Source organism: Petaurus breviceps, unplaced genomic scaffold, assembly GCF_028583685.1.
Source record: "Petaurus breviceps papuanus isolate PSGF00001 unplaced genomic scaffold, PetGlider_PUasm1.0 90925, whole genome shotgun sequence".
In the NCBI taxonomy this organism is placed as follows: Eukaryota; Metazoa; Chordata; class Mammalia; order Diprotodontia; family Petauridae; genus Petaurus; species Petaurus breviceps.
Genome location: NW_027187380.1, coordinates 12,511,417 through 12,537,532, shown reverse-complemented (window position 1 = coordinate 12,537,532; position 26,116 = coordinate 12,511,417). Strand labels below are relative to the sequence as shown.

Genomic DNA, 26,116 nt, shown 5'->3' with positions numbered 1-26,116 from the left:
TTTAATCTGTGGAGAATGTGAGGCCTGGGGGTAGCTAGTGGTTGCTGCTGATATCGAATTATCTTGGGTGTAGGCAAGTTACTTTCATCCAAGAGATTCAGAATTGCTTTTGGATGATGGAATTGCCTGGCCCCTGCTTTTCCCTCTGGCTCTTTGACACCAGAAGTGCAGCCCATATTTGCAAAGAGAGCTTTGTTGCAGAATCCTCAGGATTTCTGTTTTGGATTCAGAAGCTTGTTTGTAAGTCTTGACCCTGTCTGTAACAGGCACTGAGCAGATGCTGTCCCATGGCACAGCAGATGTGGTCCTAGAGGCCTGCACAGACTTCTGGGATGGAGCAGACATCTACCCGCTCTCTGGCTCAGACAGGTGGGTATCTGAGGGCTCCCAGGGGGTTAGGAGCAGCCAGCCCCACTGCCTGCCCAGCTGGAGTCATTCTCTTTTCTTCTCTTTCCCTGACAGAAAGAAAGTGCTAGATTTCTACCAGCGAGCCTGCCTCTCAGGCTATTGCTCTGCCTTTGCCTACAAGCCCATGCACTGTGCCTTGTCCTCTCAGCTCAATGGCAAGTGCATTGAGCTTATGCAGGTGCCTGGCCACAATGCCATCTGCACCTCCTGCGAGCTTCCTGGTACCACACCCATCAAGCAAAACACCCGCCGCAACAGCTGGAGCTCTGACGGTACTGGGGTGTCCTTGGAGCCTTCTCTTTGATTTCTCTCCTAGGGGAGGCTGAGCCAGTCGTTGTCACTGGTCTGGCCCTGGTGGTCCAGAGGGGAGCCTTTAAGGCTGGGGGAGGCTCAAAGAGGATCCTGACACTTGTCTGCCTTCATTCTATTAGTGTAGTATAATGGATTTGGACATGGGTTCAAATCCTGTCACTACCATGTGTGAGTGGCAAGACCTTGCACCTGTCTGACACCCAGTATCACCATCTGTAAGATTAAAGGGTTGGACTGATTTCTTGGTTCCCTTTTAGCTCTTGGTGTATGAGGGCTGGCTGTCTATCCCCTGCCTGACCAGAGCTTCTCAAAGGACCTATGTTCCTTTCCTCCTTGACCTACTCATGGAGTAGGAGCTTGGGAATTAAGCAATTTGGATGTATAGGGTTGACTAGGGGAAAAGGACACCTGTGTCCACACAGCTTTCTTCCACAACCTACAGTTGACTGATGAGTGTCTTTTATTGTCTTTTTTTTTCTATGTTACTTGTGTCTGTCTATCTGTCTGACTGTGTCTTGTGTTTGTTGATGTTGACTTATGTTTGTGCACTTTGCTATGTACATGATGCACTGAATGTCTATATTTGTGTGGCAAACCAATGTGTGTGATTTCCCGTCTGGGTTTTGTGATATTTGGCTATTGTGGCTGTATCTTGGCTGGCCTGTATGCATTGGTTGCACTGCCTGAAGAAGGGATCGGCGAAGTGATGGAAAAGGAGGATTGCATGCAAGCTCTGAGCGGCCAGATCTTCATGGGTATGGTGTCATCCCAGTACCAGGCCCGTCTGGACATCGTGCGCCTCATCGATGGGCTGGTCAATGCCTGCATCCGCTTTGTTTACTTCTCCCTGGAGGACGAGCTCAAGAGCAAGGTGGGACTAGCCTTTTCCCTTCTTCAACAACATGAGGGGACCTGGCTTCTTTTCCTTTGTTTCTCCATTCATTTCTATTGCCTCTTCCTCAGGTGTTTGCAGAAAAGATGGGCCTTGAGACAGGCTGGAATTGCCACATCTCCCTCACACCAAATGGTGATGTTCCAGGCTCTGAGATTCCACCTTCTAGCCCCAGTCATGCCGGTTCCTTGCATGATGACCTGCATCAGGGTGAGGAACACAGCCTCTTGGGTTTGTGGGAGGAGCATGGTTAGGAGGGAAGAGGCAGAGGAGGGGCAGGGATTCTCCTTGGAGTAACTGCTGATCGACATAGCCCCTATAATTACTTATTGGAAAGTGTTTCCCCGGGGCGGCTAGGTGGCGCAGTGAATAGAGCACCGGCCCTGGAGTCAGGAGGACCTGGGTTCAGATCCGACCTCAGACACTTAACACAAAAATTAGCCATGTGACCTTGGGCAAGTCACTTAACCCCAGTTGCTCTCCAAAAAGCAAAAAAAAAAAAAAGAAAAGTGTTTCCCCCTTTAAAGTGGCTACGTTTTTTGCATCTGAAAAATGCTGTTTTCAGAGGAAGGGAAGAAGAGACTTCCAGGCATGAAGTTCTGAACCTGGATGGTTCTGAACCTCTTGCCTCTTGGAGGAAGCACTAGTCATTAAAGATATGGTGATTTGGTTCTGTTTTTGCAGTGTCCCGGGATGATGCTGAAGGGCTTCTGCTCATGGAGGAGGAGGGTCACTCCGACCTTATCAGCTTCCAACCTACTGACAGTGACATCCCTAGCTTCTTAGAAGACTGCAACCGGGTATGGTAGCTAGCCTGGCTCCCTGTGGACTGTCATGGAGTAGGAGGAGGGTACCTTGCATCCCATAGCCCACAATCTCCACAAATAGTTGATGTGTTTATGCTTCCAGACCTGCGTAAATTGCACCACTAGTATCAAGAGGTCTGAGATGTGGGAAGAGTCCTAGATCTTGTTGGGGACAGATAGACTGGAAGAATCTCATTCATTCATTCAGGGCCTATTTATATTTCTCTACCTTGCAGGCCAAGCTGCCTCGGGGCATCCACCAAGTACGGCCACACTTACAGAACATCGACAATGTTCCTCTGCTGGTGCCCCTGTTCACTGACTGCACCCCTGAAAGTAAGTCTTGTTGCTCGGGCAACTTAGGCTGCCTCCTTCAGAGGAGGAGTCAGACCCCTTGTCTTAAGTCATTCTGGGATGGTAGTTCTTACCGGGGTTTGGTAAACTGAGGGGGGCTAGGTGACTATGGCTCTTACAAATTTTAGTACAACACCTCTTATTTTTTATTAATGATCAGATTAAAAAAAAAGATGAGTACACAGGTGAAAATTGGTGCATTGGAATTCTTAGGGGACATGTCAGGTGTGAAACAGGCTCTAAACCCAAGGGAAGTATGCACCGGTCAGTTAGAGGGCCTGAGGAAGCTGGTTGACTGCCCCTTGTTCTGCATCCCTTGGCTGAGCCAGTACTTGGGCCTGGGGCTTCCATCTCAGGGTTGAGAGAAAACCACCAGGCACAGAGATGTGGGGGAAATCAAATTTCCTGCTGTATCTATGCACTGCATCTCATTGTCTCAGCTCACTAGCAGATGTTCTGAGCTCATGCAGGTGCCTCTGGCCATTGTACCATTTTCACATCCTGTGGGCTTCCTGGCCCCATACCCAATGAGCAGGACACACACCTGCTGCAACAGCTGGAGTGATGGGGCAGTCTCTTTCTTGTCTTTGATTTCCCTCCACAAGGAATGGCCTCCACTGAAGTCTGTTATAAAAGCTATGGAGGGTCCCCTTTCACCTAAGAGAGCTAATAACTCCACTTCCCCTGACAGCTGTTGTTTCCTTAGCATTGTTTCTGATGTAGGATGAAAGGGCCCTCCTTCCCTCTTCTCAGCAGGCTAGCTCAGGAAAGGAAGTAGACCATCCTCCCCTCCAGCCCTACCAGGCTTTCTTCTCTTTGCTTTGGATCCCTTCTGGTATTCCTTATGCAGGTTTGATAAAGGAAGGAATTTTTCCCCATTAAAGTAAAACTCCCAGTGAGGTTAAGTCTCAAGTTATAGTGATGTCTGGAGGCCTCTTTTTCTGCCCTTCTTCTTGTTTGTATGCATAAAAAAAAAAAAGAACCAAAGCATATCTGACCATTTCATATTAGTATTAAATTTGTCTCATTAAAGGAGTTGGGGTAGAGTGTTTCTTTTTCACTTGTGAGAATATTTTCCATAGTATAGGTATTAATTGTTCTTTGAGGTATGATATCTTCTTCTGGACCAGGGTCTCTCCTTGCCCCCCATTCCCCCCCACTCCCTACTTTGGTGGTTTCTTTTCAACTAATTCAATGTCTTTTTTTTCTTTCTGAGATTGAACTGTTCAAGATTTTTATATGATGTTCTTCTAATTGGCATTTAGCATTTTTGTTTATAATCCTCAGTTTTGCTGTCCTCTAACTATAATTTTTTTATTTGTTGTGATTTCCATCTTGTTCATTTTTAAATTTTCTTAATTTGGTTTTTCTCCTTCTTTATAATGTATCTGACTATTTGAACACTATTTTTTAAATGTGGCTTATTATATTCTATGTTTGAAGATAGCTCCTAGTTCAAAGCCATCCTGTTGAACCCTCTTGTCTCTAGGTTTCTGTCTCTGAGGAAAATGTGAACAATGATTAGCCAGCAGGGGTCTTGTTCAGTGGAGCTTTTTTATTGGTAGGTGTGGGAGGGTGTTATGGTGGATATGGGTCATTAGAACTTGGAATCCTGTGAGTTGGAACATAAATATGGTAAGTAGGTGTATGTAGAGTGTGAGCTGCAGTGAGTGTGCCTGGCTTCAGGAGGGCTATGGCTTACCTACTCCCTCACTCCTGGACCTTCTGACCTAGGGGTAGAGGAGTATGTCTTGCATAAATGGCATAGGATCTAGTGCTGGGTTTTGTGAATGAGTATCCTAGGTCTGCTGTTGACTGTTTCTTCCTACTCTCTTTTTCATCAGCCATGTGTGAGATGATTAAGATCATGCAAGAATATGGAGAGGTGACATGCTGCTTGGGTAGTTCTGCCAATCTGCGCAATAGCTGCCTCTTCTTGCAGAGTGACATCAGGTCTGAATGAGCCAGAACTCTAGGATGTGACCCCAGGGGTGGGGCCCTGTCTCCAAAGGAGGCCACAAGTGGAGTGGGGTAGTGGTGATGGCAGGAGGGGCAGTGTTAGAAGTAATGGGAATGTGCCAGCTTTCTCCTGTGCTCACCCCTTTCATGGCTTGTGCCTGTTCTTGGATTGTGTTTGCTAGTGCTTTGAGTGACCAGTCAGGGAATGAGAGCCAAGGGTCTAGGCCCAAAATCTTGCTAGGAAACAGCAAATCTTTGTAGGATAGAAGTTGATGTCTTCTTTCTCCCTCAACCAAGCAGCATTGCCCTGGATCCCCTGTATCCATCCCGTTGCTCCTGGGAGACCTTTGGCTATGCCACCAGTACCAGCATGGCACAGGCCTCAGATGGCCTCTCTCCCCTGCAGCTCTCAGGGCAGCTCAACAGCCTGGCCTGCTCAATGGCCTTTCGGCAGGAAGAGAGCATCAGCATCATCCGGCTCATTGAGCAGGTGAGGATCCAGGATCGAGCGCAGAGACCTCATTCATTTTCATCTTTCTTTAGGGCCTAGCATAGAGCCTTGAACATAGCAGGTAACTATTAAGTATTTGTTGTATTAGAGTGACAGTTGTGCTGTTGGCTCTTGGTTCAGGCTTTCTACTGTGTGCCCAGAGGAGCCTAGGACAAGCCTAGGAACCAGGGGGCAGAGGGTAGGTAAGGGTCATTCCATTGCAGTGATGATTGATTCTTGCACCTCTCAGTTCTCCTTCCCACAGACAGATATGGTCTGATTATCTCTGCAGGCCCGTCATGCTACCTATGGCATCCGCAAGTGCTTCCTCTTCCTGCTGCAATGCCAACTGACTCTAGTGGTTATCCAGGTGAGGTATAGGCAAGGCATAGGTATTGCCCGTCTGCTCCCCTGGAGGAAAACCGAAGGCTAGGGAGGGACAGTTGTGGTTGTGAGTAGCTTAGATAAGGGTGGTAGTCTGGTGAAGTACTTTCATGTCCTTGGACCCTTCTCCCCCCAAATCCCTCTGATCCTTAATTTACAGCAAATAAGAGCATCCTGGATGGTTATGATGGGGCAGTGCCACAGATCCTGATTTTTCATTTGCAGATCCCCTTTTTCATTTTTTTAATCCTTGCTTCCTCATTATTTTCCTCCATTTAGTTTCTTTCTTGCCTGGTACAATTGCCACCTCTCCTGGGCACCACTGACATCCTATGGCTGTCCTGTTTCTGCTATCCCCTTCTAAGGTGAGAAGCCTTGGGGCATCCCAAACTGGGGCTGAGTGCTCCCCAGGAACATGGACTCCAGGGAGAAGCATGCAGGGTGCGGCTCCTGACTGGGGCAGGTGTACATGTCCTTTGGGAACTTCTTTCCCATTTCCTCACCCCATCTTCCTAGTGGCTCATGTCCTACTGCCCTTTCCCCTTATGGGATGCCCTGGGGCCAATCCATGTGGGGATGGCGAATGTCCCTGTCCCCCCAAAGGTTTTGGCCTGGTCTTTGTCACCCCTCAGGATGAGTTGGGGAAGTGGAGCTCCAAGGAGCCAGCCAACCCCCGACCCTGCTGTCTGCTTTGCAGCGTCTCCCTACTTGGGAAGCCTCCACACAGCTCTGTGATGTCTGTGGCTACAGGGAAGAATCTTCTCTCCATTCCCAAGAAGGTAGGTGAGGCAATATCCTTTTTGCACTTGATTTCAATCAATCCCTGGGTTTCCTAAGCCCTCTGTGGTGGTGATAGTGTAAAGTAGATTGGACAAAACTGGAGGCATCTGGAGATAAGGAGATCTTAATGGGGGGATCCATCTTCTGGTCAGTTAGTGGTCCTGTCTCCTGTGAATGATGGCCCCTCTTCTCCCGCAGACCCAGCACTATTTTCTCCTCTGCTTCTTGCTCAAGTTTAGCCTGACCATTGGCTCGGGCCTCATCTGCTTTGGCTTCATCCTGCAGAGTTTTTGTGAGAGTGCCCAGGTCCGAAACCTTACTAACTGTTCCTCTATCATGCTGAGCAGGTAGGCCCCACTCCTGACCCCCCTCCATCACTGGTAACTCTTCCTGTGAGGGGACTCCCTGCTCCTTTACCCTCTAAGAGGACTGTTTCTCCCTTTTTGCCTTTTTTACTCTACTGCCTGCCTCCTTTGCCCTGGTTTATAACCGTGCTTTCTTCTGACTTGACAGTAAAGCTCCAAATTGGTTTGGTGACTTTGCCAATGGGCTCCTGCTGGCCCAGAAACTCACAGCTGCCCTGATCGTTCTACACACTGGTGAGTGTCCTGACCTCTGGGAGCTTCTGGCCTGGTCCCTCCAGTATTGCCAGATGAGGACTGACAGTAGCCGCCATGTCTGAGTCACCTGGGAAGTAGTAACCCAGGCTAGTAAGGGATTCTGAGGCTCTTTTGTCACTCCCCCCCCCCCAACAGTGTTCATTTCCATCACCCATGTGCACCGCACCAAGCCCTTGTGGAGAAAGAGCCCGTTCTCCAATCTCTGGTGGACCATAACAGTACCTGTGGTGTGAGTACATGCAGCTGTGTGGGGTGATTTGGTTGAGGGGCTCCTTGAGGGTTGTTGTTAGAAGCTGGAAATTGGTTCTGGATCAGCTGTCTGGGTCTGAGTCAGGGTTTGAGGTGGACATTTGTGATTTTAGGGGTCACACAGGTACAATTAATCAAACATGTACCCAGTGAGAGATTGGGGAGCTGGTGAGGATCGTACCTCACAGGCTCTATGTCTTTGCTCCTACTTTTGTTAGGCTTCTGGGGCAGCTTGTGCAGACAGCTGTGGACTTGCAGCTCTGGACAAACAGGGACATCAGTATCAACTTTGGCCTAGCAGATGTGCCCCTGATAACATGGCTCCTGGGCTGCCTCTCCCTCATCCTTGTGGTAGTCACCAATGAAATTGTCAAGTTGCATGAAATCCGGTGAGCAACAGCACGGGTACAGCCCCTCTGAGATCAGTTTGCCAAATCTGTTCCTTAGGACCCATAATGAAAGAACACCCAAGCCTTTCTCTACTTGCCACTTGATCCACCTACTTTCCTTGTTCTCCTTCTGTGTCCTAACCACTCTGTTCATCTTATGCCCTCAGGGTCCGGGTCCGATACCAGAAGAGGCAGAAACTACAGTTTGAAACTAAACTTGGCATGAACTCCCCTTTTTGAGCTGTTGGATGCAATCATGTTCCTTTGGCCTAGCCACCTTCCTGGGGACCTTCTACCTGTCCCCTCCCCCCCCCCCCCTTGTATGTTTGGGGATTCAGGCTGTAACTACTGGAGAGATGGTCCTTGGGCCTTTTAAACTACACAGGGTAGGAGGAGCAACTGGGGCCTGTGGGCCAAGCCTTCCTGCTCTGTTCCTATTAGACTCTACTCTTCCATTTCTCCCTTTACCACATGCTTTTGGAGGAGTCCTAGAACCCAGCAGGGGCTCAGCCAGTTCTGGACTTTTTTCTGAGCCCAGCCTGGGGTACATTTGAATGAAATGCACCTTTACAGAAAGGGCCCCTCACCTGAACCATATGGCACAGACCCAGACTTTAGGGGCAGAAACCCCACCTACAAAATAACCCTGAGCTCCCCCTTAGGTAGTGCTTTTGAATGCAGGGGGGGATTTTTGCCTCATCTTCCCATCCTTCTACAGAAGACAGTAGCCACAGGCCCCTCCCTTAACCTTGTCTTCCCAGGGCTGGGGCATGACTTCTGAGCCTCCCTCCAGCCCTCCCCAAGCTTTCAGAGGAACCTGCAGTTCCTGCCTTCCTTTCTCTGGGACTGAAGATAGAGAGCAGCCCTGGCCACCCCTAATAGCTAGATGCCAGCGCAGGCAGGGTTCCTGGCCCTTCCTCCAATGTCTTTCCTATGTGAGTGTTTTTACTGGTGTATATTTTCTATCAGAAATGAGCCTTTTGGAGATGAATGTAAAAACTCCCATTTATATTAAAACTTGTAAACTGCATCTGTCATTGACTGGTCTCTGAGGGGGAGCAGAGAGGGGCCAGGTAGGGGATAATAAACTCACAGGTGACATCAGGACGTGGAGTGCATGCAGAGGGAGAAACCTTTGTTGAGGAGGCGAAGATAGATTCAAAACACACAACTGCATCAAGTGGAGTCTTTCATTGAAGTTAGTGTTGAGAAGGGGTTAATGGTCAGAGAGAAGGGGCTACTGACCTAACCAGAGCACTTCTCTGGTTCAAGGTAGCTATAAGCCCCTCCCTGCCTGTTAATAGAGAAATTTTTATTTAAAATATACACCTTTCTCTCTGCTTAAAAAATCTAGAATTACACACAAGTTGGCCTGTAACACAAGGCCCATAAAAGCCTGGGCACCCTGCCCAACATCACAGCAGCTTTGTCAGAGCAGTAGGGGGAAGGGGAAAGTGGGTAAGGAGGCTGATGGGCACCTGGTTGTAGCTTCATAGCTTCTAGGTGCCATGCCCTGCTGACATATCCAGCGTGGCTTATTCACATGTCCTATACACACACGCACGCACGAATGCAGGTCCAGCTGGGAGCAGGCACTGGGACAAGGAAGACCATCCCAGACAGGTTAGGGGGTTGAACTTTGCTCCTAGCCATGGCTTCATCTCCAACCCCTTCCAGTCATTCTCTGAGGAAAGTTCTTTTGACTGTCTGGTCTACTGACCACTTCCAGGATACACTGGCTGAGAATGAAGATAGGAATGGGCAGGAACAAAATACCACAAGGCCTTTGTCCCCTAGAGCCTGGAGAGGAAGCTTTTCCCAGAGGCCATGTCCAAGGGGGCAGAGCTATCAGGTTAGATTACACAAGGCCAGGTGCTGGAGCTGGGGCCCCTGAGCCAGTCAGGCTCCAACAAGTTTGCTTTGCCCCCAGGCTAGAGGCTGTTCAGGGGTGGAGCCCTGGTACTGACAGGTTTTGGCTTACAGGAGGAGCATGGAAGGAAGACAGCACTCCAGTTCTGCTCCTGCTTCTTGCAGGCCCCAGCCCTTCCCTGTCTATTATTAACTTCTTCCTTGCTGGAGCAAAGGTGTTACTGCCAAGATGCCCTGCATGCTGCCATCTGCGTGAAGAGATAGGTTTCAACTCAGTCCAGCATAGCATCCAGTTGGTCAGCTAAGGCATCAAACATGGTGCTGATATCATCCAGGATGTGCTTGGAATTGCCAGGTTGGGAGAGGCTGGTGGAAGGGGAGAGGACAAGATCAGTGTTAGGACATACCCCCAGGGCCCTCAACTATGTACTGCAGAATTTATCATCCTGCTCCTGCAGATGATACCAGGGGCCGCTAGTAGCTGCTTCTAATCTTCAATCTTTCTATCCACTCCTCTCCCCCGTGTCTCTCACCCTTCTTGATCCTCAACACCAATGCTCTTTTCAGCAGCCCTCAGGGCAGCTGCCAGGGAAGAGCTGGTCTGCTCTAGTCTCTGCTGGGCATGAGCAGCAATGGGTGCTCCCCCACTCTCAGGTTTTGGTGGAGGGGCAGGGCGAGGACCAAGCTTGGGAGCCACTTTAGGCCCTGAGAATGCAAGTTGTGTACAAGCCACTGACACAGGTTTGGGAGATGCACCTAAAGAGGAAAAAAAAGCCAGTCTGTTATCAGCAATAGGAAAAAGGACCTCTCAAAACCTATAATACCCTCACCCCCAGGCAGGCCATCCCCTCATACCTCCTACTGGCACCTTGATGAGGGCCAAGGGGGGAGCTGGGCATGTCTCCTCCTTTTGCTGGGTGGCCACCACGTCCTCCAAGCCAGACCCAGGCAATTGGGGACCAGGAATCTGAGTCAAGGTATTGGTGGAGAGAGGGGATGTGGTGGTGTTAAGAGTCAGTGAGTTGTTAGAGCCAGGAACTGGAGGGGTGGGAGTAGAGGAGTTAGGTGGAGGAGATGCTGGGGAATCAGCTGTGGGCTGTGAAGGCAGTGGGGCTGACAGGACCGGGGTAGCTCCAAAAGCCAGAAGCGCCGTCTGCAGCGGCTCTCTCTCCCGACATTTGGGCCTCCGCTTGACAGTGTCTGACTCTGTAAGGTTGAAGTCAAGTCCAGGGGGAATAGAGACCTCCCGGTTCAAGGGCCCAGCAGGTTTGGGCCGCTGCTTGATGGTGAGGTTGCCTTCTTCCGCAAAGGGCAGCCCCTCACCAGAGCTGCCCCGAGATCGGGATGTCCCTTCAGAACCCTTCTCCTCTTCTGTGTCTGAAGCAGGACTCCTGGGTGCAGGAGAGGTGGGGGTATCTGAGGGACCAGTTGGTTCACTCAGTGTGCGTCTCCGGGATGCTACGGCTTCTTCGGGCCCTGGGCTCCCACCAGACAAAAGAGGGTCTGGTGTGGGACCAGAGACAGAGCTGAGGCGTTTTGGTGGGGGGGGTGGAGGCCCTTTTCGGCGAGCCCGTAAGGCAAAGGACTGGCTACGGGGACCTCCCCTAGTTAGAGCAGAGCCAGGGCTGACCTGGGTCAAGGTGCTTCGACCAGGACGCCGAGTCAGGGTAGCATAGCTGTCCAAGGCACTACCTACTGGTCCTTCAGCCTCCCCTTCTGTCAATCCTGGGCGGCTCAAGCTGTGGGAACGGCGTTTGGGTCGAGGAGGGTCAGGAGAAGTTGAAGGGGAAGCAGACAAGTAGGAGAAGGCCCGGGGGACACTAGAAGGTGGCACAGGAGCTGGACTAGGGGGTGAATTATGGGGATGCATGAGCATATAAGGGGGGGTGTCCTTGCTAGAAGGGTGTTCGTTACCCTCTGGCAGATTTCTCTCCGGAGGAGGACTGGGGTGCCCAGTATTGGATCTAGGGGTAGGCTGTTCCTGAGAGTGCCCAGAACCCCTAGAACGCGCCCCAATGCTCTCCTGGCTAGGAGAACGAGTTGGGGGCAAGGTCAGCGGCTCTGGGGTCCCCCTGGCCATGGCTGCTTGCAGCTCAGGGCTGAGTTCACTGGCTTGGAAGGTGACCAGCCGGGGTCCAGCAGGGCCATCGCCATTCTCCAACCCCTCGATAGCCATCACTTCTGGACCCCCTGCCACTCGCCTTCCCCTCCCACTCAGGCCGTCCCCCTGTAGTAAGCTCCGTCGAAGTTCTGCCAGTCGTTTCACTCCCAGCATCAGCTTCTTCTGATGACCTGAAGAAGAAGGCAGAGGGAATCAGGCTAGGTGGGTCCCAGGACCCTGCCACCTAGCCTAGTCACTCAAAAAACCAAAGAATCCCTTCTGTGTGTTTAGTGCTCAATGACTTCCACAGCACTTTCATGTATCTCATTTATGCTCAGAATTGTTGTGAGGGTCAGAGCCAAGGTAGGTGTTTTTAATCCCTATTTTACAGATGATAGAGATAGAGACTGGGCTAGAGATAGCCCAAAATCATACACATTAGTAAGGTGACAGAGTTGTCACCTGAACCCAGGTCTTTTGACTCCTCCAGGGAAGAGGGGGCACCCTGATTGCTCCTTTCCCCCAGCTGCTTCCAGATGGACACAGTGGGGGACAGGGCAACATGACAGACCCATCAGAGAAGGTGGCAGGCTCAACGGAGGTCCCTGGGGTGGCTGGGAGTTGGAGGTGGTGGTTCACCATGCTTACCCAGTTTATTGACTCCAATTTCCTGCAGTTCCTCCCAGGTGAGGTCGGCCACCAGCCCCATGGAATCATAGCCACTGCTCACTAGTTGTTTGTGATACTGAGGCAGCCCTAGGGCCCCCAGCCACTCCAGCAGGTCTGCCTGTAATAGTGACCATCAGTTCCAAGTCTCAAGATAAGCACGTAATCCAGAGCCCAGCAGAGGGAGTGCTATCTAAGCCCTGGGCATGGGACCACCTGTGTTTCATGTCCTGGTGTGGGGAATGTGCCACTGGTGGAGGGTGGGGATGGGGACTGTGCTCCTCCACAAGGCATTTGGGGATGAATGGGCTCAATACCCAGTACGTTCTAACTAGCCACTCACCGGGATGTAGCTAGGAAGCCATTCTGCAATGTTAAGCTGAGTGATCTCAGTAGCAATCTTCTTCCTGTGCCCAGGCTTTGTCACCCCAATGGCTGTCAGGTCCTGGTACACAGGGTAATGCCCATCAGCTTCTATGACTTGGCACCTCCCTACCTCGGCTCTTCCCTATCCCTTGCCCTTCTCCACCAGCCCTGACCTCTGGCGTCATTCGGCTGATGGTTGGCACGTCGTAACCAGCCTGCAGGAAGTGACTGGTATAGCTTTCCAGCTGGAACTCGCTCAGCCAGTTGTGAATGGCCTGAGCGTCCTGGGGAGGAAGGGAGGGAGAAGGGAAGGAAGATCACTCAGAGGGCTCTGCTCCTTAATTTCATCCCTAAGCAGCCCAAAGCTGGTTCTGCCCTTTACCCAGTCAATCAATTAATCTACCAATATTCATTAAGCACATACTCTCTGCTGGGCACTGTGCTAAGTGCTGGGGTAACAAAGAGAAAATTAAAACTGTCCTTGTCCTCAATGAGTTTCCTTTAATGAGATAGAAAACATGTATACATATAAACAGATACATTTTATATACACACAAACACACACATATATGATGAATACAAGATAGGTTTGGGATGGGATACATCAGCAGCTGGGGGACTAAGAAAGGTTTCAAGTAGAACACGGCACTTAAGCTGAATCTTAAAGGAAAACCAGACACAAGAGATGGAGGTAAAGATGAATTGTACTCTAGGCAGAGGAGACAGACAGGGCAAAGATCAGGAGGTAGGAGATGGAGTGTTGTATGTACAGAACACATAAGCCAATAGAGCTGGATGAAAGAGTTTGAGGAGGGACGTCAAGACTGAGAAGAAAGGAATGAGTCAGGTTTTGAAGAGATTTAAATGTCCAAGTTTATTCTAGAGATCATAAGAGCCATTGGAATTTTTTGAGTAGAGCAATAGATGACCTGTGCTTTAAGAATATTACTTTAGGAGCTATATGAAGAATGGATTGGAGTAGGGAAAAGTTTGAGGCAGGAAGACAAATAAGAGATGTTGCAATATTCTAGGCCAAAGGCAGTGAAGGACTGAACAAGGGTATTGATTGTGTGAATGGAGCAGTGAAATATCCAAGAGATATTAGGGAAAAATGTCAAGATTTGGCAATTATTAGACATGTGGTATGAGAGTAAGGAGTTGAAGATGAAATCAAGGTAACAAAATTGGGTGATTGAAAGGAATGTGGCGCACTTAATATTAATATGGAAGTTTGGAAGAGGGTTGACTTTTTAGAATGGAAGATAGGACCTCTATTTAGGATGTGAGATGCCTACTGGACATCTGGTTGGAGCCGTCCAATAGGCAAAGTTGGTGATGAGGAGCTCAGGAGAGAGATTTAGGCCAGATATATATGATGGAGTGCAAATTGTTTAAGACAAGTAATTTGATCAATTTTTATATGGTTTCATTTTGTGACAGCCATAGTCAGGTGTGTATCTGTCTACCAACAATAGGCTGACTGAAAATGTTTAACCTTGACCAGATGAAACCATTTGGGCTGGTTTCTCCTACTTTTAGTTATTTCTCTTGTCAGGTATATGATGTCAGGTACTTGCATGCTGTACATGTGTTTTGTTACTCTTATTTGTTGTGTTTTAAATTCTGTGATTCTCCAAGGAAATGTGCCAAAGTTGTAGCTTGTAAAGAGCACACTTCGATGACAATTACAGATATTGCAATGGTTACTGATGTCAAGTATTTCAAAAATCATTCAAAACAGGATTGTTGCATCAAAATGGAAAGGAAAGTGTGGTAGACAATGAAAAACAAGACCAAGTACTGACAAACTACTACTGCTAAACACCTAAGAAAATAAGTAAGAACCTTCAGAGGGAGCTGGCAACTGAAGAGGTTATTGTTGATTCCTCTAGGAGGTGTTTTGATGTTGGAAGAACAGGAAAAGAGCAGTAAAAAATACTAACTTGCTATGAAGAAAAAATGCTTGTCATTAACAAGACAATACAAAAGCTGAAATATTGAAGGTGACTTACTAATGAAACTTAACTTTCATTCAAGGTAATACCAAAAACCATTGTCAGAAAAAGTAAAAGTGACCCTGTGATATCCAAGCATATTCATTAGACTGCAAAAACATCTACTAAAAAAAAAATGTTTTCGGATATTTTTTAAACTTCCAGTGGGCCGAGAAGACTCATTTGCACTGAGGAAATGATGAACATATTGATATGCTCAGAAACAAAATTGTTCCAGAATTACAGAAGTTTCCAGATAGAGATGGGATACTGCAACATGACTTCACACTAGCCCTTGCGTCATGAAAGGTTAAGATATGAATCCAAGAGATGGAGAGAAACATGCTTCAATAGTCTGGGAGACTGCTAGATTTAAGCACCAATGAAAACTTATGGACGATAATCAAGGCTAGACTTGGGAAATTAATTGTTTGTCACAGGTACACTTAATATCCAATATAGTAAAAACATGATTTCATGAAGAAGAATTGCAGAGTGTGGGTTAAAATTCTGTGAATTCAATGCCAAATCATGGAAAATAAATGACTGCAGCAAAAAGAGGACATAGAACATTCAAAGATTTTGAAAGATGTAAAAAGTTATAAAGTTTATTGTATGTCGATAATTTTAAACTATTTTGCTGTGTCCCAATTCATTTGCACACCACTGTAGATCAAGAAGTCAACTTCATAAAGACAGTAATGGACCCCATAGAAGTGGATGAAGTCACTGAGAATATAGAGAAAAAAAAGGGCCCAGGACAGAGCCTTGGGGTACACCCACTGTTACTGGGCATGGCAGAGACAATGCTATGCCTCCTCAGGAAAGGAGACTCAGAAGACTGAGTAGTTGGAGGGGTAGGAGGAAAACCAGGAGAGAGAAGAGTGTGATCATCATTGTTAGGACCAGGAATATCCAAACCGAGCCTATGGACTGGATTCCTTGGACTCCTGCACCTTAGTTCTTGCCTCCGTTCAAGTCAAGGACTCCTAGCTACCCAGAAAACCAGCTGATGAACCATACCCTGGCAATATCCTCAGCATGTCCTTATCCAACAACCCAGTTATGATTACAAATCAAGGGATAGACTCTCACATAGACACATCTACCCTTCCCAAATAGGGGTCATACCTTTCCCTCCAGTAGCTGTTCTGGTCTCACGTCCTGGTTGAAGATTTGTTCCCTCGGGCGGTGATTCGTCAGAGACCAGTGGCTCAAGCCTTCTGGGGGAGGCAAATGAGATGCAGTAGGATGAGTACAGTGTCCTGGTCATCTCAGCTTCCTGAATTCTGCCCACACTTCCTAGCCATGGGGTAAGAGGGATGCCCATAGACCCCTACCAGTTCCCTGACCCCAGCCTTCCTCACCTGGCAGGGATGTAGGGTGCAGGCCAGGCAGAGACAGGTCCTCTCCAGTAGGGGTCAGTGGCTGTAAGGGGACAACACAGTCAGGAACCATAGGGATAGGTAGAGGATCAGATTTACAGCTAAAAGTGACCATAGATCTAGTTCAAGAATCACAGCTGCTTCAAGAATCCCAATTCAGAGCCCTTTCTGTTATATACAGTGCTGAGGGTAGTGCCCCCTTGCCCAAAGACTCAGTCCCATACCTGGGTATTCTCAATGAGGAGGCCAGTGTTGTGTCCATTTGGGCCCTCTGAACTTTGACCGCTACCTGCACTGCGGATGCTGCCCACACTCCCTTCACTGCCCACACTGTTCCTGTCACTGGCTGCTGGGAAGAAGAGGAAAGAAGGAGAATCCCAGTTGGCACTACCAGCAACTAATAAGTGGTGACATTTATAGAGAACTTTAGGGTTTGCAAAAACTGCTTTATATACATGATCTCATTTGATCCTTACAATAACCCTGTGAGTTAGGTGTTGTTATTATCCTCATATGATAGATGAATGGAGTGATTAGTTGATTAAATTGATTAGCTGGCTTTTTCAATGTCACACAGAATATTAGGATTTGTACCCAGATCTCCCTATCCCCAAGACCAGGGCTCTATCCAATATACCATGCTGCCTCCAGGAGGATGCTAAGAGGAATGCTTTAGTGCCAACTTTCAAGCCCTCAAACAGGAGACTAACCTGGGCTATCTGGGCTAATGCCAACCCGAGGAAGCTGGCTATAAGTGAGAGGGTGCAGGGGGTCATCAGCTAACAGCTGAGGGGTCCTGGAAAAATTTGGCCGCAGAGGTATGGTCCCAGCTGAGGAGCGGGGTATGGTGACCCCAGCCCGCTTGCTGACCACTTCAACAATGCCCGGTGGAAAGTATCCCACCCGATCAGTGCCCAGTTGGCTCTCATGTATGTGTCCTTTCCATCGTCCATCAGGGTGTTGTTCGAGAACCTGTAGATATGCATGGAGAAATGGTTCAGCAGGGCTTGGGGACCTAGTGCAGCAGAAGTTGTCCAGGTCCATAGACCCCCTTGTTCAGATCTCCACCTTCCCCTACATCTCTGATGTCCTATAGTCATGCTGACCCTTCCCTTACCCTTAAAGAATCACAAAACCTCGTCAATGCAACAGACCTTGGGCTTTCTTCACTATCTCTCACCGTGATGATGTCTCCAGCCCGGATATTGAGGGCAGTAGGATCATGGAGATTCCAGAAATCCTTGAGAGCTCGGACCTTCAGGATCCCTGATGCTTCTGAGAGAGAGAGAGAGAGAGGAGAGCAGAGATGATGTGAACATTACTGGAGTCATCTCCCAACTCAGCCCCTTCTTCCCCTCCCCGCTCTGTTGCTAGACTCAATCCTCCCTCCCAAGCTCCAGACTAAAGTTGAATGTGAAATTCTCCCTAGTGATCTCTGCCTCTCTCTCAGCTTGTCCCAAGTTCTTGACACCCCACAATCCCTAACCATGCTGACTTCATGGTCTGGGCTCGCCTTAAGCACCTATTTTCCCATCACATCATTCCAACTCACCCCGTAGTAACTGCTTGATTTCCCGGCTGGCCTGGGAAGTAGTGAACTGGTTCACGATATCCAGGGCTGTCTGGTTATAAGTATTCCTGATGTTCACGTCCACACCACCCTGTGATGACCACTGTGTATCAATCCCCTTTAAGATCACAATTTTCCCCTCAACTCCAACATCAGCTGGTATGGCTCCCACATGGAAAGCTCTCCAAGAGTCATTCTCAGACTATGACGTTCACAGGTCTAAAGCTGCAAGGGACCTTGAAGGCCATCTGGTCCAACTCCATTTCAAAGATGAGGAAATGGAGGCCCCAGGGAAGTGAACTGGTTTGCTCAAGGTCACAGATAAGTAAGCCTCTGGGAGCAGGCTCTGAACTCAAGTTCACTGCTCCCTGACCCACTGTGCTGTGACTGCCTCCCTAGTCCTTGAAACACAGGAGTTACTCAATGATCATGTGCTGAATGAAGAAATGCCCTCGCCTGCCCGTGTGCCCTGTGGCAGCCTCCTCTTGGCACACATGCCTACCTCCAGCAGCAGCCGCACCACCTCGGTCTTCCCATAGAGTGCTGCCTCATGCAGGGCGGTCCCTGTCTTTGTCTGGCGGTTGATCTCGATCCCTGCTCTCAGCAGCTGCCTGAAGAAAGGAGATGGAGGATTGTGGGGGAAGGAGTGCAAAGGTTACACAGTGCTCAGGACACAGATGAGAACTGGCAGTGATCGGGAGGTGAAAGGATAGCAGGAGAGGGGGCAGGTGGAACACACAGAAGAGGAAGCAGGGGGGCTGAGCAAGTTACCTGATGACCTCCTTGTGCCCATTCTTGGCAGCCAGGTGCAGTGGGGTAGTGTAGTTGGGGTCACTTGGATCTTTGGCCTCACCCTCCAGCAAAGCCACACACAGGTGGCTATTTAAGAGAAGTTGGGCTACCTGTGGGTACCATGCCTGTGTCAGGAACCTTTCCCTGTAGGGCCCAGAAATATCTATCCCAAGATCACTCAAATCCTAGCCTCCCACAATATTCCCAGAGTACAATCTGGGGTGTGAACATGGGGTGGGGAGGCCTCACCAAAGGAGGGGAGGCCTTACCTGGGGTACAGTGGGGAAGGTATGCTTTACCTGGGTACAGTGAGGGCAGCAGAGTGGGGATGCCTCACCTTGAGTCGTCCAAACTCACAGGCCAAATCCAGTGGGGTCTTCTTAGCCTTGTTGACCAGGCAGGGGTTAGATTGATGCTGTAGAAGCATTTCTGACTGAGGAGGGGACAAAGAATGAGTACATAGCCTTGGCCTTTTCCCCCTCTATGCTGGGGACAGAGGGAGACAAAGCGAACCTCCTAGGATAGTATCTACTTCTGAAAACTACCACCTGAAGAACTCACTCACCACTTCATAATGCCCGTACTGGGCCGCCAGGTGCAGTGGGATCTGCCCATCCAAGGAAGCAGCATTGACAGCAGCGGCTGCTCTCAGGAGCAGGCGCACGGGTTCCAGCCGGCCCTGCCAGGCTGCATAGTGTAAGGGACGCATGCCTGCAAGGAGAGGGACAGGACAAGAGTGACTTCTCAGGCTAGCAGGGGCACAAGTAGGAGGAATTTGCTGAAATTATCCAGGTTCTGCACATTCAGAGACAAGGTGCTTGGACTAAAGTGTTTGAGCTGACACTGAAAAATAGTGGCTCAATGGGGGTAAGTCTAGAACATAAGTACTTACATTAGGGTCCAAGTTTTTTTTTTTCCAATCCTATGATAACTGTATTTCAACAACAGGTTTGCTTTGTAATCCTACATATTTTATTTCATGAATTAAAAAAATATTATTCTGAAAAGAAATCCATAGATTTTGCCAGAATGTCAAAAAGGGGTCCATGACACAAGAAAGGCTATAAAAACCCTTGGCCTATAATAATACTAACTGGCGTTTACATAAGACTTTAAGGTTCGAAAAGCACCTAATCTGTGATTTAACTGCATCCTCGCAATATTCCTATACTTATCCTCACTTTAGAGACTGTAGAGACTGAGGCTGGATTTGAACTCAGGTCTTCCTGACTCCAAGACCAGTGCTTTCTCCACTGAGCCTCACCACAGCTGCCTCTCTGAGTCTAGAGTACCCAGGCAGGATGGGAAGTTTCCAGTTCTCACCATTGCTATCTTTGATGTCCACCGTGGCTTGTGCCTCTAGTAGTAATGCCATTAGCTCCAGGCTGCCCCCCAAGGCTGCATGGTGCAGAGCCGAGAACCTGAGGGGCAGAGCAGAAGAGTGTCCCGATTTAGCACATATTCCACCACCCTGACACCTAAACCCTAGGCCTCTCCTAGTCCATTCACTGGGCCCAGAACCACCCAGGGAATGGGGTGGCAGGAGAGGGCTGGGCTATCTCTGTCCGATGTTTCCTTCCTCACCCTTCTCCGCCTCCCCCACCCCCCTCACCGTGGGAGCGCAGTGAGAGGCCAGCTGAATGAAAGGGCTCAGTGTCTGGGCTGAGAGGCCTGTTTGTCTGGCCATCTCCCTCCCCCCTACTCAGTGGGCCCAGAGGAGGGGGCCGTGGGAGCAGGAGCCTGAGGATTTCTACCCTAGAGGGGAGAAAAGGGGGCCCAGCAGGAATCTGACCTGAAGGAATACCCTCTTAGAGAATGGAAAGCCCCTCCCCCTGACCACCCAGATACATGCCTTCAAGCTCTATGGGTCTGTATGACCCTATCCCACCCACTCAGATACCCCTCTTCCCACCCCAGGCTTCCTCAGATCCCAGAAATCTAATCAATGACACCCCAAGTATATGGCCCATTGGGGCTTCCTAACTCCTATTACCCACTGCCTCAGTTTCCCAACTGTGTACTCCTTGGGGAAAGCAACTGTGCTCACTCACCCATCTGAATCCTGGTAGTTTACGTTGAGCTTCTTAGTGGAGCCAAGGAGTTCTGAGGGAAGGAGGCAAGGTTAGGTCAGGGCCAGAGCCCAACTATAGCCCACCCTATGCCCTGCCCCCCCCCCCCCAGCCTGACTTCTCTTTACCCTGCCCCCAGTCATGCAAAGACTGGCACTAACCCCTTGGTGTACAGGAAAATACAAGTCCCATGGCCCCTGACCCACTCTCCACTGACACCCTGCTCTTCAAAATCAAGGAACCACCACAGCAGCCTTCCTCTTTTCACAATCCCCCCAACTAGCTTCTGCTTATAGGGACAATGGAGTATGTGGGGGTGGGTGGGGGGAGGTGGCATTGCCAGCATGCTGTGCCCTATGCCAAACAAGCCCATGGAGCACATGGTTAACATTCTTGCTGAAATAGGCAAAGGAGTGGGAGAGAAACCTTGGGGATGGGGTTCTAAGGCTTAGGAATGGAAGGGCAAATGCCATCCATTTTTTCATTATAGGCCCCAGCAGTGACCTCTTGTCATAGGGTTACCCAACATTCAATCTTGGAGACTCTCCTTGGCTGCCACAATTATTGAGATGCCCCCCTGTGTGGTCACGTGTTGGAGTTGGGCTAGAAATTAAATTCATATTTTATTAGTTAACTACTATGTGCAAGATACTGGGTTAGGTCCTGGGAATACAAAGATGAAATACAACATACGCCCTTCCTTTAAGTAGCTTACAATCTACTGACACATCCCAATTCTTAGGGGGAATTACAAAGAGAGATGAGAAGTGTAATTGTTGTCCATGTATGACTAGACGTAGAAGGGTGAAAAAGGGGCTCTATGCAGACCACCAAAAAGGGATCTGTCAGAGATCTGAGTACCCAGAAAGCCCTTTCTCCTGCTAGTTCCCATCTTTGCCAGGGAGGAAGCTTGGCCCACCCCAGGCCTAGGCAAGTAGCCAAGCACACTGGTTTAGGCTTGCCCCTATGTCCCAGCTGGGCCCCCTAAATGCCACTGCAGCCTAGGCAGGACAGGATGTCATTCCATTAGCGATGAGCCAAGCCAACAGGGGAGTGGCACACGAGATATGGGGGGGAGGGGGAAGAGGTGACATGGTTTCTTCCTTGGGCTCCTTGTCTCTAGAAGTAAGTTAGATTCCCACCAAAGGTGTTATGTGTAGACACAAGAGAGTCAGACCTGGGAAAATTTAAGGGGGATATGTTGATGGTCAAGAGGAAAAAAGCTAAATTCATGACTTTGTGGAATTAGTCCCCTGGGCCTCAGTTCCCTCTTCTGACAACTCCATAAGGAACAGATAAGAGAGTATCTTCAGCTCAACGCTCTTTAATGCTAAACCCCAATCACTATGGTGGCAGCGGTGAGGGTTGGGGCTCAAAAGTCATAACCCACATTGAGAAGAAGCTGCTAGGAGTGACAAGAGACCTTCCTCAGCTCCTCATTGACACGTAGGTGGTTCGGCTGCAGAGAGAAGCCAAAAACTCACCCTCTGGGGAATAGCAGAAAAACTCAGTCTTACAGCCAGGAACAGGAACAAGGGCCAGGTCATGCTGGATTGCTCCAGCCAGGCCAGAACAATGACCGGAAAGGTGGTAGGGGAGAGACTGTTACCATGTGGGGGTGGAGTACCACAAAGAGAGTACCCAGAGAGGGAATGGTGTTCTCCCGGCTGGCCCTGCCCAAATCCCTCTTCCCCTTAGGGGTCTCAGTACCCTTGGTGACACAGGGTGGGGAGTGCTAGGCTAGCCTGGGAAGACAGGATATGAGCTCAGTGCCTCTTCCCCAAACCCCCTCCCTGCTCCAGGAACCAGGAAATGCTTTTCCCCTTCCTCTGATTAAAAAAGGAAAGAGTACAGAAAAGGGATGGAGGTGGGGAGGAATAAAGGGAGGGGCAGGGCCATGGCCAGGCAACCCCATCCCTCTCCTGGCCACCTGCTCCTCAGTCAGGATGGAGAGGGGGCTTTCTTGTACAGCAGACCCAAGGGAAGGCAGCCAGGACCCCATCTGGGGTCTAGAGCAGCTGTGAAGGAGGAGATGGGGTTATAAGGACCATCATGGACCAAATCCCCAGCAGGGGAGGGAGCAGAGTTATATATGCAGAGGCCCCAATTCACCTTCCTCCTCCTTCAGAATGGGGCCAAGACCTCACTCAACATCCTGGCATCTGGCATTGTCACTGAAGGTAGTGCCTTCCTTTCTGCCACCTGGGCCCAGGAAGAAGAAACTGGGTCGTCTTGCCTCCCTTTCATAGCTCTCTCTCATTCCCAAACTTCAGGACAGGGTGGGAGGAACAGAAAACTAAAGAATGCCCTATTCCCCTCATTTCTGCTCAGGTCAGCTCTGCCTAGCTGCTAATGCCTTCCCTCTGAGGTTACTTTCTTTCTATTCTGTATAGCTATAGCTTGTATGTCCCTAGTTATTTACATTTTGTTCCCCAGTTAGATTGTAAGTTTCTTGTGAATTGTGATTGTTTTGTGCTTTTCTTTGTATGCTGGGCTCAAAGTATAGTGCCTGGAACATAGTAAGAGATTCATAAACACTTGTTGATTGACTGACCTCCACTTTACATGGCTCACTCAAGGAAACAGTTGTTTGCATCTTGTCTCCCTCTTCAGAATGTAATCTCCTTGAGGGCAGGGACTGTTTTTGCTGTTTCTATGCATCCCTATCTTTTAGCACAGGGTATGTTGCCCTGGAGGAAGATGGGATGTACCCATATCAAGACTGAGATAGACCTTCCTAATCCTGGTTCATTTGGAATCCAGGCTAGCAGTAGGGAAAGAAAAAGGGTCACCAGACAGTCTGTGCCCTACCTTCTCCTACCTACTACTATGCCCAATTACTGCAATGTCACAAGCACTATGCCTGGCCTAGGTAAGGTGACAGCAGAATTCCCAGATTCACTGGTGACCCCACAACACCAACCCTAGTTCCAGCCTAACCCAGCACCAAGCACAGTGGTAGGCACTTAAAATACATGTTTGAGGATTCATTGACTATCTTCCACTGTCCAGAGGGAGGGCAGGTGGGGGTGGCTCTCACTTTGTATTCTTACAAACCAAGAGGACAGAGTCAGCTCCATCAAGGCCGTGCCAGGCAGGAGGCCAAAAACACCGAGGAGGGAAAAGTGAGTGCATTGGGGAAACAGGGTTAGGGTGTGGGGCAGAGCTGAACCCTCTCACACAGTCTGCAGACCCTGAGAGCACAGCAAGACTCAAATTTACTTTTAAATGTTTAAAATTTTGTGGTTATCTCTGGACTTCCTCTGGCTCTCTTCCCCACCCCACAACAAACAACTGTGGTCTTCAAACACTGACCCCTCCCCTCAAGCTTTTCACTCAAGTAAATATTCCATTGTAACTGGGAAGGGCATGACGACCATCAGCTCTGGATCAACACTGCTTTCCCTTGTCCCTATATAGTAATCCTGTCCTCCCCCAAGTGGAATGAAGGTTACATGAGGGCAGGGTCACTTTTATACTTAATAATAGCCAGCACTTATGTAATACCTACTGTGTAGCAATGCACTGTGCTAAGCACTTTACAATATTATCTTTTTACCCTCGCAACAATCCCATTTTCAGCTGGGGAAACTGAGGCAAAGGTTAAGAGACTTGTCCAAGGTCATACAGCTAACTAGTAAGTGTCTGAGGCAGAACTGAACTCAGGTCTTCTTAACTCCAGGCCCAGTACCTGCACCTAGCATTATGTTTTGTCAAATAGTATGGTCTCAATAAACTCTTGCTGACTGATTCAGAGAAATGTTACCCAAAGGCAGCAGGTACAGAACACACAAAATTCATGGATAGAAGCTGTTCCTTCAGGCTGGGCTCCCAAAAGAAGAGACCTGTCCCAGTAAGTTCCCCAAGGCCCTGTCCTCCTAAAAATCTTTCTGAACCTCTCTGGAAGCTCATATCCCATGAAAGGAAATAAATAAGTTGATGCCAACAATAACCTCATTGCTCTAAGTTCAGGATCAAACAAAGTGAGAATAGCTGGGGGGGGGCGGTGCAAAGTGGACAGAGCATCAAGACTCATCTTCCTGAGTTCAAATCTGGTCTCAGACATTTACTACCTATGTGACCCTGGACAAGTCACTTAACTCTGTCTCAGTTTCCTCATCTGTAAAATGATCTGGAGAAGGAAACAGCTCATCACTCCAGTATGCTAGTCAAGAAAAGCCCAAATGGGGTCACGAAGAATTGGACATGACTGAAAAATGACTCAACAACAACTTTGGGGTTCCCCCAAAGTATTAGCTCTCAACACTAGATATTCTGGAGCTACTATACCAACAGGAGATGTGGCCATTGAGGGCTAAAGCTGCCAAAGCCATGAATCCTCTTTGGCCTGTTTCCAACTCATCCCACCCACAGGACTGTAAGGATAATACTACTAATGCAATGACTTCTTTAAGATCAGTCCTGGCCACAAAACAAGGAAGCTTAGTATCTACAAGGACTATGGGATCCTTTTTCCTCCCAATTTGAGCTCTCTCTCCTTCTCAGTGGCACTACTCAGAACAAGACTTGACTTCCAGTTTCCCCAACCAATGATGTGCCTCAGCCAACCCTCCCTCCCTGCTGCCAAATACAAGGCTTTCCAAGCCAAGGTTGCCCTCCCCAAACCCTGTGGAAAGGGCAGCCTTCCATTCACACCCAGAGGACTCACTGCTCTTAGCTGCCTTGAATTTGGCCACCAGCTTCTGTACCCCAGCTACATCCCCATTCTTCACAGCAAGAATCAGGTCCTGCTCCCTCCCCATCCTGAATTGGAAGGTTGGGGCTCAGAAGGGAAGGGCACAGAGAATGGGAGATGGCCCCGGATATCCTAGTTTTCAAGATGCCATGTCCCAGATCCTCAGAAGGCCTGGCAAAAAATCCAGTGAAAAAGTCCTGGGGATGGAAGTCCAGAGCTGAGGAGGGGTAGTGCCCTTGGGCCACTGGCTGCCTGCTGCCTGTCAACAGTTGACTGGTCCTGGTTCCAGGTGCTCAGAGAGTTGCTACCACAAGGAAAACCAATCTTGGAGGGTGAGCGGGATGGGTGAAGATCTGGACTGAAACCAGCTTGAGACTTCTGACAACTCTGGGATGGGCCAGAACTGGCCACGCCACCCTTCCCTGTTTGGCACGGGAACTCCAGTGCCTATCCTGAAAATTGCCAGCATCCCCTCTGGCAGGTCATGGGATCTGTTTCTGTCCTGGAAAGATAAGGCATTCTCCACACAACAGAAGTCTCTTTGCTGGAGAGGAAGGCTCAAATCTTCAGCTGTGGCCTAAAGAAATTGAATAAAAAAGGTATCAGATGTAAGGGAGGCCAGGAGTCAGAGATCCAGCACCCCTTGGGTATTACTGCCATCCCAGGACAACTCCAAGGAATTCTCAGGAGAATGACTTGTTTTATGATGAAGGAGGGTTGAGCCTGTCAAGATGGTTAAGAGGTAACTACTATATAAAAAAGTGGGAAGGGGTGGAGGTGCTGAGTTGATAGGAGGAAGCACTGAGTTCTGGGAAGGGGAGGCTGAGTCACATATATCCATGGGGCATCTGGCAGCATCTCCAACTTGGGGCTGGAAAGGCCCTAGTAGTATGACATGGCGACTAGGGTAAAGCAGCCCCCCTTCCCATAGCCCCAGGTTCCTAACACCCACAGACAACTGACTT

General features: G+C 49.2%; 2 protein-coding genes across 18 annotated transcripts in view; one reads left to right on the top strand and one right to left on the bottom strand.

Moving 5' to 3' along the window:
- TMEM94 (transmembrane protein 94) overlaps positions 1 to 8,673 on the top strand; it is a 52,043-nt gene extending 43,370 nt beyond the window's left edge. For 12 of the 16 annotated variants that reach the window (XM_069076416.1, XM_069076417.1, XM_069076409.1 and 9 more), the window contains 16 exons: positions 267 to 369; positions 463 to 680; positions 1,410 to 1,591; positions 1,684 to 1,822; positions 2,297 to 2,412; positions 2,655 to 2,754; positions 4,617 to 4,725; positions 5,032 to 5,221; positions 5,514 to 5,591; positions 5,885 to 5,970; positions 6,303 to 6,384; positions 6,584 to 6,732; positions 6,899 to 6,984; positions 7,141 to 7,234; positions 7,473 to 7,643; positions 7,811 to 8,673. In XM_069076416.1, the coding sequence (XP_068932517.1) occupies positions 267 to 369; positions 463 to 680; positions 1,410 to 1,591; positions 1,684 to 1,822; positions 2,297 to 2,412; positions 2,655 to 2,754; positions 4,617 to 4,725; positions 5,032 to 5,221; positions 5,514 to 5,591; positions 5,885 to 5,970; positions 6,303 to 6,384; positions 6,584 to 6,732; positions 6,899 to 6,984; positions 7,141 to 7,234; positions 7,473 to 7,643; positions 7,811 to 7,883 (1,976 nt within the window). In that variant the 3' untranslated portion in view covers positions 7,884 to 8,673. Of the gene's footprint in view, positions 1 to 266; positions 370 to 462; positions 681 to 1,409; positions 1,592 to 1,683; positions 1,823 to 2,296; positions 2,413 to 2,654; positions 2,755 to 4,616; positions 4,726 to 5,031; positions 5,222 to 5,513; positions 5,592 to 5,884; positions 5,971 to 6,302; positions 6,385 to 6,583; positions 6,733 to 6,898; positions 6,985 to 7,140; positions 7,235 to 7,472; positions 7,644 to 7,810 lie in introns of those variants that run through there. The other 4 variants (XM_069076412.1, XM_069076410.1, XM_069076418.1 and 1 more) reach the window with 3 other exon arrangements.
- A 142-nt stretch (positions 8,674 to 8,815) lies between these two features.
- CASKIN2 (CASK interacting protein 2) overlaps positions 8,816 to 26,116 on the bottom strand; it is an 18,378-nt gene continuing 1,077 nt past the window's right edge. The window contains exons 2-20 of one of the 2 annotated variants that reach the window (XM_069076421.1): positions 25,125 to 25,728; positions 20,438 to 20,489; positions 19,710 to 19,807; positions 18,952 to 19,097; positions 18,724 to 18,819; positions 18,366 to 18,496; positions 18,097 to 18,205; positions 17,577 to 17,685; positions 17,205 to 17,299; positions 16,735 to 16,996; positions 16,249 to 16,373; positions 16,007 to 16,067; positions 15,771 to 15,862; positions 12,819 to 12,929; positions 12,623 to 12,724; positions 12,262 to 12,400; positions 10,368 to 11,804; positions 10,046 to 10,268; positions 8,816 to 9,878 (exon numbers count right to left, since the gene is read on the bottom strand). In XM_069076421.1, coding sequence (XP_068932522.1) covers positions 9,785 to 9,878; positions 10,046 to 10,268; positions 10,368 to 11,804; positions 12,262 to 12,400; positions 12,623 to 12,724; positions 12,819 to 12,929; positions 15,771 to 15,862; positions 16,007 to 16,067; positions 16,249 to 16,373; positions 16,735 to 16,996; positions 17,205 to 17,299; positions 17,577 to 17,685; positions 18,097 to 18,205; positions 18,366 to 18,496; positions 18,724 to 18,819; positions 18,952 to 19,097; positions 19,710 to 19,807; positions 20,438 to 20,489; positions 25,125 to 25,218 — 3,576 coding nt within the window. In that variant the 5' untranslated portion in view covers positions 25,219 to 25,728 and the 3' untranslated portion in view covers positions 8,816 to 9,784. The remainder of the gene's footprint in view (positions 9,879 to 10,045; positions 10,269 to 10,367; positions 11,805 to 12,261; positions 12,401 to 12,622; positions 12,725 to 12,818; positions 12,930 to 15,770; positions 15,863 to 16,006; positions 16,068 to 16,248; positions 16,374 to 16,734; positions 16,997 to 17,204; positions 17,300 to 17,576; positions 17,686 to 18,096; positions 18,206 to 18,365; positions 18,497 to 18,723; positions 18,820 to 18,951; positions 19,098 to 19,709; positions 19,808 to 20,437; positions 20,490 to 25,124; positions 25,729 to 26,116) is intronic. The other variant, XM_069076422.1, reaches the window with a different exon arrangement.